Genomic DNA, 15,084 nt, shown 5'->3' on the forward strand with positions numbered 1-15,084 from the left:
GGAGTCAGTGTGCTAAAATTTCTTCATTTTCCTTGTTTAGAATCAGAGGTGCTAGTTTCAAATCCTTTTTAGTCTGAAATCTGTATGCTAGATATTGAATAAGGTGGTTTTATTGTTTTTTGTCACTTTGAATAATATTTCTGTTCATGTTAAAAACAAAATCAACTCTCTGTATAAATATATCAGGTGACCGTTGAGGCCCATGGGCCTCTTGTTTAGTGAAGTACTTTATCAAATCCAACTATTGTTATGTGGGTACAAATGTCCATATCATGTCTATCACAAAGTTCTAACAGGGAAAATAACAAAATATATAGCAACAGTCGCTCTACGGCCAAGCTTTTGGGCTTCGTTCTTCATCGGGGGTTGAATGGTTCTTACCATTATTTATGTCACAGCCATATGAATATCATATTAGGAAAAGCACCACTAAATCCCAGGACTATTGCTATTAATTTTCCAAGATTAATGATCCGTAGATTAGAAATAATTAACGCATACAGTACACCCCTGAAGACGCATTTGAACTCTTCCAACTGAAAGGTTGGAATAGTTCATTATGGAATTTCAGGAGTCAATGAGCTAATAGTTTTCTCTTTTTACCACTTGAAGGAGTCTTCCTGGTCAAATATATATATATTTATGCAACACCTGGTGTGCAGATCCTTAAGGCATCACATTTTGGCGATTCTTTGGTCAATTATTACTAGTTGAAAACTCTGTCGGAATTATAGCTCCCTTTCAACTGTCATGCATGCTACTGGTATAGATTGTCGAAATTGATCAATATTTTTCCTGTGCAATTCAAAAAAGTTTCATCTGAGTTTTCCCATTCAGACAGTGGAAAGTTTACCATGAATCCACCCCTAACATTTCTTGGTAATCTATTCCAACCATAAGAGTTCAAATGTGATTTTAGGGGTGAAAGTGTTAATAACAGTAAAATAATTGATGGGTAAATCAGATAATTTACACGGAAATACTTGTGTATTTTGACAGAATTTCAATACAATTGGATTTTTCAAAAGGTTTTAATTGCAAACTTTTAAAAAAAAAATTATTTGAAAAACTCATTGACGGTTCTTGAAAAAGGAGGGATGTTAGCTCAGATGTAACAGAGATGAAAAGTATTGTGTAATTTCCGTATCTTCAAATCCATTGTGTATTTGCAGAGCCTGAGAAGTTCTATGAGGCCGTCCTAATGGTGCTGAGTACAGACGATAAGGTCGTGGGACTAGTGACTCTCCTGTTTCAGACACACAATCCAAACATGCCAGCCCTGCCCCCTCCCCCCATAGACCTTGAGCCCCACCCCCTGTCCTCCAGCACGGTCTCCTTCTCCTGGCGTCCGCCTCACACTCCCCAGGAGATCAGCTTCTACACCATCCAGTACAGCACCGCCAACAATAGCCATAAGGTCACTGTCAGGAGGTGAGCAGGTTAACACACCTCTGCTTTGTTAGATTAGTCTAGAAAGTTATCTCCCTTTGCTGAGAATTTGCTGAGTTCCTTTCCTGGCTGGGCATGACAAGGGACTATCTTTCTGTATGTAATGTTAGTAGATTACGTTCCTTTGGTAGCAGTGTTCTGTAAAAATGGTCTAATCCTAACAGTATGTGACCTGTCATAGCAAAGTTCATCCTGCACAAGACACAAGCTACACATTCTCATATATATAATTTATAATTGATTAATATTGTTATGCAGACGCAGATTTAAGAAGGACCAAATCCTTTGTTATCTTTAACCAAATACATTTTTTTCCAAAAAATATGAAACACACAGTCTTCAAAATTATATATTATGCCAAACTTCGTGCATATTTTGTTTTGAATTTTGCTTCATATCGAAAGTACCTTACTACATTCAGAATAAAATAGAAATAAACTGGTCACACAAGACACTACTGACACTGCTACCTTTGCTAGACATCTATAATAGATTACCTCCCAGTCCTAAATATATGGGCACATCTCTCTTTGCTGATGTTTAGCCTATTACCTCCCTTTGCTGATCATCATTAGATCATGTCCATTTTGCTATTAATCATTAGCAGATTATCTCCCCTTGCAGGATATTTGTAGATTTTTGAATTTAATGACAGTTTTCTGGTACAGAATTGATATCTTCTACACCAGACTCAATGATAATCATAATAATTGTGTTATAAAAACGAAAGTTCATTATAGCTATACACTTCGATTATATATCTGCTTTGAAATTATGATAATTATAATAAATCTGTATTTTCCCTGGGTTTATGATATTATGATATACATTTAATGATTTCATATAGAATATTTATATCTAGGCACACATGAAGAGTTATTTTGGGTTCAAATTGGCTTTCTTTGCAGTTTTGTCTTCAAATTCCCAAATCATAAGTTTACTTCAGAATGTTCTTAATCCATACATGTATAACATTTTAAAGTAAATAAGCTTTTTCAAACACAGCAAAGTAGTTCTTGTCATTTTAACTGTACTAGTATTCATTTGGTAAAAAAACTGTACCATTATGATACACTGTGCTAGTAAAATTCCAATTTTGGATGCACTTTTCCTTATTTCTGAAATAGTAAAATAGACACTTGATATAGATTCTATGAATGACTGATAAAGTAGTTTTGTTACTTTTTGGACTTTGACAGTGAGCAGCCAAGAATTGTGCTTGATAACCTTATAAGGTGGTCATGTTAATTTATTTTTTGAACTTTGACAGTGAGCAGCCGAGAGTTGTGCTGGATAACCTGGAGACGTTTACTTGGTACAACCTGTCTGTCCGCTCCCATACCAAGGTCCTCCATGGCCCCTACAGCAGTCCTGTCCTGGTACAGACCAAAGAGGGAGGTAAGTGTAACAGCCAGCCAATCCTGTAACAGGCCTTGTAAGGGGTAAGGGTTACAGCCAATGAATGCTGTTACATGCTAAAGGGAGGTAAGTTTTACAGCCAACCAATCCTGTAACAGACCAAAGAAGGAGGTTAGTGTCACAGTCATGGAAAGACCAAGGAGGGAGGTACATAATGTAAGTGTAACAGCCTGCCATGGTACAGACCAAGGAAGGAGGTAAGTATAACAGCCTGACATGGTACAGACCAAGGAAGGGGTAAGTGTAACAGCCTGCCATGGTACAGACCAAAGAGGCAGGTAAGTGTAACAGCCTGCCATGGTACAGACCAAGGGAGGAGGTAAGTGTAACAGTCTGCCATGGTACAGACCAAGGAAGGGGTAAGTGTAACAGCCTGCCATGGTTCAGACCAAAGAGGGAGGTAAGTATAACAGCCTGACATGGTACAGACCAAGGAAGGAGGTAAGTGTAACAGCCTGCCATGGTTCAGACCAAAGAGGGAGGTAAGTGTAACAGCCTGCCATGGTACAGACCAAGGGAGGAGGTAAGTGAAACAGCCTGCCATGGTACAGACCAAGGGAGGAGGTAAGTGTAACAGTCTGCCATGGTACAGACCAAGGAAGGGGTAAGTCTAACAGCCTGCCATCGTCCAGACCAAAGAGGGAGGTAAGTATAACAGCCTGACAGGGTACAGACCAAGGAAGTAGGTAAGTGGAACAGCCTGCCATGGTTCAGACCAAAGAGGGAGGTAAGAGTAACAGCCTGCCATGGTACAGACCAAGGGAGGAGGTAAGTGTAACAGCCTGCCATGGTACAGACCATGGGAGGAGGTAAACCAGTGCATAATGCATAGAACTCAGCCCTTTTTCATGCTTACATTATTGAAGTCTTAATTATAAGGTAATGTCAAGTTAAGATGTACTCTTCTGAGATTTCAATCACGTTCAAGTCTCGTTTTGATCTGGTGTAATGGGTTTTTGTAATATTTAACAACTTATGATCAAGTTTATTAGCAATTACGCATCCGAAAAATATGTCAAAAAACTAGATGCCTGTTGTTTGTAGAACTTTTTTTACAAGAATTTAAAAAAATTACCAATTCGGCGGCCATTTTGAAAATGTGTATTAATGTGTATTTCTTGTGCTTCAAAAAAGGCAAAAATTTCACCTTTTTTTGCACTAGATTGATCACTTAAATTGTCATTGTGTCGCCATTTTTAATTGTAGAAGGTTCATTTTTGCTGTACAACTTTATAATGTTCAATATGATAAAAATAATATGCAACAAACTGGAAAATTACACATTATTGATATATTTTTTACGTATTTAGTGTAACTGAAGCACTTTTGATTTTTAACCCCGAAAAAAGTAAAAAATAACACAAATGATAATGGCACAAAAAAAGAAACACACTGACCCCCCATTTTTGTAGATGTTTTAGAAAGAGAAACACGTTTTCATTGAATTCATTGAATATTAAAAAAAGTTAAATACCAGAACTTTTTATATCAAGCGTTTAATCTGTAAAAAAAATGGTAAAAAATAGTATTTTTTCATTAAAAGATAGGGGGTAGGGGTAACTAAAATCGGCTTTTTGAGTTAAATTAATGAGATTAAGAAATGTTACTTCCATAATTGAGAAGAAAATAATATTTTCAACAATTCTACAAACATTTATACATATCTGATAACACACTTGGAAGAAATTGTATGAATTTGTTCTGCAAGCTAGTGGTCAAAACCCCAAAAATCACCTAAAATCACATGTTGTGGTAAATTGGTATCTTTGACCGATCATAGCACAAAAACGAGCACACGGACATATGTTTTTTTTTGCATTTTCTACTATGCTATTTACTCTATTTAAAAAGGGTTTAATACAGGAAATTTTTGACTTCTCAGAGGTGTACATCCTTAAGCAGGAAGTGGTATAAATAGAGAAATGTTAAAATTATTGAAATAATGATAATTTCGAAAATCAAATTATCTGAAAATAATCCGATTGGACGTGATAAGGTATGGGGTCACCTGCCGGATCACGTGGGTTTTCTACGGGTACTCCGGTTTCCTCCCACAACAAGACACACACACACACCCGCGGGTTAACATCCGGGCCAACAAGAGTGTTTAATATAAGTTGAAATATCTTGTTTCATAATTGTTGTAAAATAAATAAAGTTTATATATATTTTGTCATGTTTAAATGCTAAACCTGCGTCAGTGTTTTCTGATTATGTGATTATGTTACTTGCGTCAATGTTTTCTGATCATGTGATTATGTTACCTGCGTCAATATTTTCTGATCATGTGATTATGTTACTTGCGTCAATGTTTTCTGTTCATGTGATTATGTTACCTGTGTCAATGTTTTCTGATCATGTGATTATGTTACCTGCGTCAATGATTACTTATCATGTGATTATGTTACCTGCGTCAATGATTACTTATCATGTGATTATGTTACCTGCGTCAATGATTACTTATCATGTGATTATGTTACCTGCGTCAATGATTACTTATCATGTGATTATGTTACCTGCGTCAATGATTACTTATCATGTGATTATGTTACCTGCGTCAATGATTACTTATCATGTGATTATGTTACCTGCGTCAATGATTACTTATCATGTGATTATGTTACCTGCGTCAATGATTACTTATCATGTGATTATGTTACCTGAGTCAATGATTACTTATCATGTGATTATGTTACCTGCGTCAATGATTACTTATCATGTGATTATGTTACCTGTGTTACAGTTCCGACTGCCCCCGGTAACATCCAGATCAAGTCACTGGCCAAGGACAAGGTTCGGCTGAGTTGGACGGCTCCTTCCAAAGTCAACGGAGAAATTGTGTCGTACGTGATTCTCTACAACAAGGAGCCGAGTCTTAGTGACGACCTCTGGACTTCAATAAGTAAAAACGGTGGGTTGTATTCCGATGTTTGTTCTCACTATCACAGGTTCTAGGGTTTATATAGCTATTATCTGTAGCTGGAAAATATATCTACGTGATAGGAGACTGATTTTGTAGCCTAAATCTATATCGGCGAGATTGAAGTTAACCCTTTCACCCCCAAGTAACTTTAGTAGTCTCTTCCATGCACTTATGGGGATTAGTCTATTATGGTCTATGGTGGTGAAAGGGTTAAATATATACTGACTAAACAGTGTTAATATTAAAATAATTTAGTAGGGAATGATGCCTCAAGTACTTTTGAGTTAGATAAAAATGTGTAAAGTGAATCAGAATTGTGAATTACCCACATTGCATGTCTGTAATAAAAGGAAATAGGGGGAAAACTACATGACCTACACTGTACGACACTCAGCTCGTCCTATTGTATAGAGCCTTGTATATTTTGGACTGGAAGTTCTACATCATTAACAGTCTGTAAATAAAAGACAGGGAAAAGGAAATAAAACATGTTATCATCCATAATCCTTGGCTCAAAATTGGATAAAAAATTCCTATTGTTTAGAGCTATGTTAGGTTGCATGGTTGTCTAGTGGTAGGACGCCATGCTCTAGTGGTAGGACGCCTGGCTTTAGTGGTAGGACGCCTGGCTCTAGTGGTAGGATGCTGGGTTCTAGTGGTAGGACGCCTGGCTCTAGTGGTAGGACGCTGTGCTCTAGTGGTAGGACACTGTGCTCTAGTGGTAGGACCCTGTGCTTTAGTGGTAGGACGCCGGGTTCTAGCGGTAGGACGCCTGGCTCTAGTGGTAGGACGCCAGGCTCTAGTGGTAGGACGCCTGGCTCTGGGCAGTGCTAGAATTGTTGAATGCTAGCTGTGAGCGCCGAAATGGCAGCACTGGCTGTATGTTCCCCCCTATAGCCACAGATAATAATTTGTGAACTGCTTTGAGAAGACCTACAAAATAGGTCGTGATAAAGCGCTATATAAGAAACTGGAATTATTATTATATTGGTGTTTTTTTACAGGAAGTTCTACATCTGCTGTGATCAGGAATCTGGCGGATGACACTTATTATTTTAAGTTAAAGGCGTGTACACGTGCAGGCTCCGGACCATCCTCCCCCGTCATACAGGTCATCCTAAAGGGCTGTTCCCTTGCCTGTAGTCCTGACAGCCCTCCCAAAAACCAAAATTCAGGTGAGTTATATCACACATGTATGTTACATAGAGGTGGGTAATGTACAGGTATGTGATATACAGGTGAGTTATATCACACATGTATGTTACTTAGAGGTAAGTAACGTACAGGTATGTGATATACAGGTGAGTTACATACACTGTCATATTTATTATATACAGGTCAGTTCCATACAGGTATATTACATACATATGCGTCCATAAATGGTAAATTACATGGAGGTGTGTTACATGCAAGTTTGTTATTGTTACATAAGGATGTGTAACATTCAGGCATGCTTCATTCAGGAGGTTAAAAGCAGGTACATTTGTATGTTACATACTTATACAGGTTAGATCCATACAGGAATGTTCCATACAGGTCTGTTGCCCTACAGGTGTGTTACATACAGGTGTATTACCCTACAGGTGTGTTACATACAGGTGTGTTACATACATGTGTGTTACATACAGGTGTGCTACCCTACAGGTGTGTTACATACAGGTGTGTTACATTCACATGTGTTACCCTACAGGTCTGTTACCCTACACATGTGTTACATTCAGGTGTGTTACCCTACATGTGTGTTACATACAGGTGTGTTACATACGGGTGTGTTACATACAGGTGTGTTACTCTACAGGTGACTTGTACAGGTAAGTTACATATAGCTGAATCACATGCAGGTATTATAAAGGTTCATTACATACAGGTATGTTATGTACTTGTGTGTAATATACAGATAAATTACGTAGAGTTGTGTAACATGTAGGTTTGTAACATCTCACACGTGTGTTCATTGTATTTATTGGTGTTGATGTATAGGTACGGAATCCCCCTTGGGAGTGGTTCAGGACCAGAAACTCGGAATCATCATCGGCTGTTCCGTCGGTCTCTCCAGCATCGTCATCTGTATCCTCGTCATCCTGCTCAAACAAAGGTTTGTCTCGTGTTATTTTCTGACATATCACATTTTAACGTTTAACAGTGTGTCACATTTATATTTCCCTCGTCAAATTTCAGTTATCTTAATTATTCATTCATGACTTCTGGTATGGCGTTGTGAAATATGCCCAAACATAGCTATGTTGTTTGAGTTGATGTGTTTTATTGTCTTGATTTCGAAACCATTAGCATAGCTGTCAACCCTCCCTCATTAGGAGGCAGACTCCCTCATTGTGACCAAAATGTACCAATCTCCTTCGAAACTCCCTCATTTAAGTCCGAACTCACACAAACTCAAAATCTACATCCTGTGGTCAAATGATCTCCTAGTTACTGCAGGGTGTGCGTAATGATCATAACAGGTGTGTCTGAATCAAATGATGCTTTTTGTAGTTTAAAAATTTTGATACCAAAAATGGTGAAGAGAAATAGAGCAAAGCAGTTTCAGTTGTGTTTCACGCACTTTCTCCCTCATTGGAGGTTTCAGAGGTTGACACCTTTGCCTTATAATTACTTTATCTTTGTGTTGTTCTGACTTTACTAGATAAAGTGCAGTATTTTATTCAATTATTCATCATTGAGGACTAAATTACATCTTAATCACATACAATCAAACCTCGTTCCGTTTGCCACCTCATTAACTGCCAACATATTTTAAGGCCTATTTCTCTCTCTTTTTCAAGAATTCTTTTCTACGTTTCCCTTCATTTATTGCCAAACCTCTTTTATAACACATAAATGTCTCTGGACCATTGGTGGCAGTATAACAAGGTTTTACTGTTAGTGAAAAACCTACATTACTATAGGAGTTACCATCCGTTTTCTAAAATGTCATTAATTGACTCATGCTTAAAAATTAGAGTTTAAATATTGAAGAAGATGGATGTTTGGGGGAAAAATTGAAAGTTTGAGGCATTTTGAGGCACGGTAGTCTAGTGGTTGGATGCCGGGCTTGTGACCAAAGGGTTGCCGGTACAAGTCATGTCACGGCACTGTGTTGTATCTCTGAACAAGATTACTTTACTCCGCTTGTTCTAGTATACTCAGCTATAAATGAGTACGTGGTTGGGCAATGCTATAATTGATGAATGCTAGCTGTGAGCGCCTAAATGGCAGCACCCGCTGAATGTTCCCCTGGGAGTTGAGTAAGATATTGACTGGTTTTGCAAAGGCCATATAACCACGGATAATAATTTGTGAACCGCTTTGAGACGACCTACGAACTAAGTTGTAATAAAGCGGTATATAAGAACCTCGAAATTATTATTATCCCTATTATCTGTAGGCACTACAACCGTATGGCGCAGCACCAGGCCAGTTCTCATGTTCACCAAAACGGTCACATAGTGACAGGCCAGCCTCCCAAGACATCCAATGATGTCAGCACGCCCATGTTACCAGAAAACCTCCACAGCGACAGTAAGGTAGGACCTCAGGCATCACTGCATTTTCCATTGTAATTTACCTGAAGTGATTGTTATCTGACGTCATTGTTACCGAAGTGATTGTTATCTGACGTTATTGTTACCAAGGGTGATTGTTATCTGACGTCATTGTTACCGAAGTGATTGTTATCTGACGTCATTGTTACCAAGGGTGATTGTTATCTGACGTCATTGTTACCGAAGTGATTGTTATCTGACGTTATTGTTACCAAGGGTGATTGTTATCTGACGTCATTGTTACCGAAGTGATTGTTATCTGACGTTATTGTTACCAAGGGTGATTGTTATCTGACGTCATTGTTACCGAAGTGATTGTTATCTGACGTTATTGTTACCAAGGGTGATTGTTATCTGACGTCATTGTTACCGAAGTGATTGTTATCTGACGTTATTGTTACCAAGGGTGATTGTTATCTGACGTCATTGTTACCGAAGTGATTGTTATCTGACGTTATTGTTACCAAGGGTGATTGTTATCTGACGTCATTGTTACCGAAGTGATTGTTATCTGACGTTATTGTTACCAAGGGTGATTGTTATCTGACGTCATTGTTACCGAAGTGATTGTTATCTGACGTTATTGTTACCAAGGGTGATTGTTATCTGACGTCATTGTTACCGAAGTGATTGTTATCTGACGTTATTGTTACCAAGGGTGATTGTTATCTGACGTCATTGTTACCAAGGGTGATTGTTATCTGACGTCATTGTTACCGAAGCGATTGTTATCTGACGTTATTGTTACCAAGGGTGATTGTTATCTGACGTCATTGTTACCGAAGTGATGTTACTGACGTCATTGTTACCGAAGCGATTGTTATCTGACGTTATTGTTACCAAGGGTGATTGTTATCTGACGTCATTGTTACCGAAGTGATGTTACTGACGTCATTGTTACCGAAGCGATTGTTATCTGACGTTATTGTTACCAAGGGTGATTGTTATCTGACGTCATTGTTACCAAAGTGATGTTACTGACGTCATTGTTACCGAAGCGATTGTTATCTGACGTTATTGTTACCAAGGGTGATTGTTATCTGACGTCATTGTTACCGAAGTGATGTTACTGACGTCATTGTTACCGAAGCGATTGTTATCTGACGTTATTGTTACCAAGGGTGATTGTTATCTGACGTCATTGTTACCGAAGTGATGGTTATCTGACGTTATTGTTACCAAGGGTGATTGTTATCTGACGTCATTGTTACCGAAGTGATTGTTATCTGACGTTATTGTTACCAAGGGTGATTGTTATCTGACGTCATTGTTACCGAAGTGATTGTTATCTGACGTTATTGTTACCAAGGGTGATTGTTATCTGACGTCATTGTTACCGAAGTGATTGTTATCTGACGTTATTGTTACCAAGGGTGATTGTTATCTGACGTCATTGTTACCGAAGTGATGTTACTGACGTCATTGTTACCGAAGCGATTGTTATCTGACGTTATTGTTACCAAGGGTGATTGTTATCTGACGTCATTGTTACCAAGGGTGATTGTTATCTGACGTCATTGTTACCGAAGCGATTGTTATCTGACGTTATTGTTACCAAGGGTGATGGTTATCTGACGTCATTGTTACCGAAGTGATGTTACTGACGTCATTGTTACCGAAGCGATTGTTATCTGACATCATTGTTACCGAAGTGATTGTTATCTGACGTCATTGTTACCGAAGTGATGTTACTAACAGTGATGCTAACTGATTGTTAGCTCACCGGGTCCAAAGGACTAAGGTGAGCTTATGCCATACCGTGGCGTCCGTCGTCTGTCGTCCGTCTGTCGTCTGTCGTCCGTCCGTCATCCGTCCGTCAACAATTTCTTTAAATGACTTCTTCTTCTTAACCACTTATTGGAATTTAACTAAATTTGACTGGAAGCATACCTAGGTGGTGGGGATTCAAAATTGTACAAATGATGGGGCTGACCCCCCAGGGGGCTGAGGGGTGGGGCAATAAGGGGGCGATTCGGCTATATTGCTTTAAGCGACTTCTTCTCTGGAACTAAGAGATGGATATCAACCATATTTAATTGGAAGCATCCCTAGGTGGTGTGGATTCAAAATTGTACAAATGGCGGGGCTGACCCCCCAGGGGGCTGAGGAGCGGGGCCAAAAGGGGGCATTTCGACTATATTGCTACAAACGACTTCTTCTGTAGAACTATGCACTGGATATCAATAATATTTAATCAAAAGCATTCATGGGAGGCAGGGATTCAAAATTGTACAAATGGTGGGACTGACCCCCGTGGGGGCTGAGGGGCGGGGCCAAAAAGGGTTATTTAGCTATACTACTTTAAGCGGTTTCCTCTCTGGAACTAAGAGATAGATATCAACCATATTTGACTTGAAGCATCTCTAGGTGGTGGGGATTCAAAATTGTACAAATGGTGGGGCTGACCCCCCAGGGGGCTGAGGACTGGGCCAAAAGGGGGCAATTTGGCTATATTGCTATTAAGGACTTCTTCCGTAAAACTATACCATGGATATTGATCATATTTGGTCGGAAGCATTCATGGGAGGCAGGAATTCAAAATTGTACAAATGGTGGGTCTGACTCCCCGGGCTAAGGGGTGGGGCCAAAATTTATTTTTTTACTTGGAAATGGTTGAGATCCCCACCATATTACCATTTATACAATTGCTGAGTATAACGAGAGGAATGTACATTTGCTTCCAGGATGGCCCTAAGGTCTGGCCCCACCCTTGGAGACTTAACCCCTGGGTCATAACTTTGAAACGGTTAAGATCCCCACCCCAAAACTATATATACAAATGCTGGGCAAAAAGAGACAAATGCAGTCATGATATTAGAATCAATACTGTGGTCTGGCCACAACCCTAGGGACCTAGTTTCTGAGTCACAGCTTGGAAACAGTTGATATCCCCACCCAATAACCATACATAAAATTGCTGGGCATAAAAAAATCAAATACAGATATGCTACAAGGATTGGCCTTGAGGTCTGGCATATTCCCTTGGATCTCATATGGAGAATATTTTGCCATGATTGCTTAGATATCCAGGTGAGCAATACAGGCCCTCTGGGCCTCTTGTTTTGAGACATATTACAGATAGAATTATTTGTAGGTTTTTCCTCACCCCATGCCATGATATGAAATACCCGAAAAATCTTGATGATAAGCCTATTTTTTAAAAATAGGCCAGCTTTGAGAATATGCCTCTAAGTTTCTTCCAAATACGTCTTGAAAGCAAGCCGGCTTCAAAACAAGGCCTGCCTTGAACCCGTCTTGTCAAGATGGTGGAATTTGCATATCAACAATGTTTTTATCAAAAAAAATGTTATTTGCTTTACACATATTTTTATAGTTAATAATTTTTAATATTTTTAGCAATAAGTAACTATGGCATGAACCATTTAAAAGGCTTCATGAATTAATAAAGCCAGCCTTGAAAATAGGCCGTACATGTCTTACAGTCTAAATGTCTTCGAAAATAGGAAGGCCTTGAAAACAGTCCAGCTTCGATAATAAGCCTTGAATTTCTTACTTAAATCGAAAATGAGCTGCAGCTTATTTTGGAGATTTATGTGTATGTTGTTGTAGTGTTAATTGCTCTGATGTGGTTTTTGTGTTCCAGGGGCCAGGAAATGGGACCTTGTTCTCAGGAAATGGGCGTGTGATCTACATCTGCGGCAGTAACGGTAATGGGCGACTACGAGCTGTTGTGGCTGAACCTCATAAACAACCGAACGGCACCACACCGGTAGGTTAGCAGTTCTGTTCAATCCGTGGTCAGATCACGAGTTCTGAAACATTGTGAGCGTTTAAACACAACGTTAGTAGGGGCAGGTAACTCCTGACATCTGGAGCAGCTTGTTCAAATCTTTAAATGAATGTAGTTGTCTGCCTTTGTAGATGCCAGAATGTTTTTCAATTTAGTGTTGACTCCCTTTGCAGATACCCTAATGTTTGTTTATTTAGAGTTGTTTCCCATTTATATGTCAGAATGTTTGTTTATTAAGAGTTGTCTCCCTTTGTAGATGCCAGATTGTTTGTTATTTAGATTTGTCTCTCTTTCTGATGCCAGAATCTTTTTTAATTTAGAGTTGTCTCCCTTTGTAGATGCCAGATTGTTTATTATTTAGAGTTGTCTCTCTTTGTAGATGCCAGAATGTTTGTTATTTAGCATTGTCTCCCTTTGTAGATGCCAGATTGTTTGTTATTTAGAGTTGTCTCTCTTTGTAGATGCCAGAATTGTTGTCAAATGAGAGTTTTCTCTCTTTGTAGATGCCAGAACAGACAGCCTTATTACTGGGTAACACGGATGGAAACCAACTCACCTTTCACCCCAGAAATAATCTTTTTGTGGAGCCTGGCACTGATCAGACTAGTAACCAGGACAACAACATTTCGACAGAGCTTCACTATGATCCCGCCCTCGAAAGTATTAGCCGCAGCCAAACTGGTTCGCCAAGCAGCACAACAGATAATTCTCCTTATCCTGGCAGGGCTTGTTCAACTTCTGGGGAAATGGACAAAAACTCACATAAGTCTACCTCAGACTCCCAGACACTTTACCCGAGAGAGTGGCCCCCAGGTGGTGGTAACACAACTGTGTCAACAAAGGGAGACAACTCTGCTGTGTCACCTATGGGTGACAACACCATTGTCAAAAATGACACTAAAATTAACAATAGCTGTGACATGGACTCTGATTTAGAGGAAGATGGTCACAGCAAAACGGGTGGTACGCTAAGTAGTGACGAACTACTGTTTCAGATGTTCAAGTCGACAACCTCAAGCATGGACCATACTGACGATGTGTGGAGACCAGCGTCTGCCACCTCCTCTACCTCCAACCTGGCCATGAAGCCAAGCATGGGCCTACCTCACACACATAGCTCAACTAACACAGCTCCCAGGGTGTGACAGAATGACATGTGGCTCTCAGAGACCTTTAGAAGTCATAGAACACTCCCAGGGTGTGACACAATGACATGTGGCTCTCAGAGAAGACCTTTAGAAGTCATAGAACACTCCCAGGGTGTGACACAATGACATGTGACTCTCAGAGAAGACCTTTAGAAGTTATAGAACACTCCCAGGGTGTGACACAATGACATGTGGCTCTTAGAGAAGACCTTTAAAAGTCATAGAACACTCCCAGGGTGTGACACAATGACATGTGACTCTCAGAGAAGACCTTTAAAAGTCGTAGAACACTCCCAGGGTGTGACACAATGACATGTGACTCTCAGAGAAGACCTTTAGAAGTCATGGAACACTCCCAGGGTGTGACAGAATGACATGTGGCTCTCAGAGACCTTTAAAAGTTATAGAACACCCCCAGGGTGTGACACAATGACATGTGGCTCTCAGAGACCTTTAAAAGTTATAGAACACTCCCAGGGTGTGACACAATGACATGTGGCTCTGTTAGTCTGGCTCCAAGTGTAGGATGGAATGTCTTTTCCAGGGTTTCTGAGTAGACCTTAGGTAGACATAATGCTCCCAGGGTGTGATAGAAAGACACATGGCTCTCTAGTAGATCTTTGTAGTCATAGAACACTCCCAGGGTGTGATATGATGCATGGCTCTCTAGTAGACATGTCCAGGGTGTGTTAGAATGACAATTGACTCTCTAGTATAAGTTCATGTGACAGTACATTCTATAGATAGACAGACAGTATCCTAGAGTGTGGCAGTCAGCCTCCTAGAGTGTGGCAGTCAGCCTCCTAGAGTGTGGCAGTCAGTCTCCGAGAGTGTGGCGGTCAGCCACCTAGA

At 39.7% G+C, this 15,084-nt stretch overlaps 1 protein-coding gene across 1 annotated transcript in view; it reads left to right on the forward strand.

Annotated features, from left to right (window-relative positions):
- LOC110446185 (protogenin B-like) overlaps positions 1-15,084 on the forward strand; it is a gene marked incomplete at its 5' end in the record, with an annotated part of 38,065 nt that extends 22,981 nt beyond the window's left edge. Inside the window, 8 exons of the mRNA XM_021491206.1 lie at positions 1,173-1,431; positions 2,720-2,847; positions 5,612-5,779; positions 6,796-6,966; positions 7,772-7,886; positions 9,177-9,315; positions 12,938-13,063; positions 13,588-15,084. Coding sequence (XP_021346881.1) covers positions 1,173-1,431; positions 2,720-2,847; positions 5,612-5,779; positions 6,796-6,966; positions 7,772-7,886; positions 9,177-9,315; positions 12,938-13,063; positions 13,588-14,229 — 1,748 coding nt within the window. The remainder of the gene's footprint in view (positions 1-1,172; positions 1,432-2,719; positions 2,848-5,611; positions 5,780-6,795; positions 6,967-7,771; positions 7,887-9,176; positions 9,316-12,937; positions 13,064-13,587) is intronic.

Source organism: Mizuhopecten yessoensis, unplaced genomic scaffold (assembly GCF_002113885.1).
Source record: "Mizuhopecten yessoensis strain PY_sf001 unplaced genomic scaffold, ASM211388v2 scaffold2623, whole genome shotgun sequence".
In the NCBI taxonomy this organism is placed as follows: domain Eukaryota; kingdom Metazoa; phylum Mollusca; class Bivalvia; order Pectinida; family Pectinidae; genus Mizuhopecten; species Mizuhopecten yessoensis.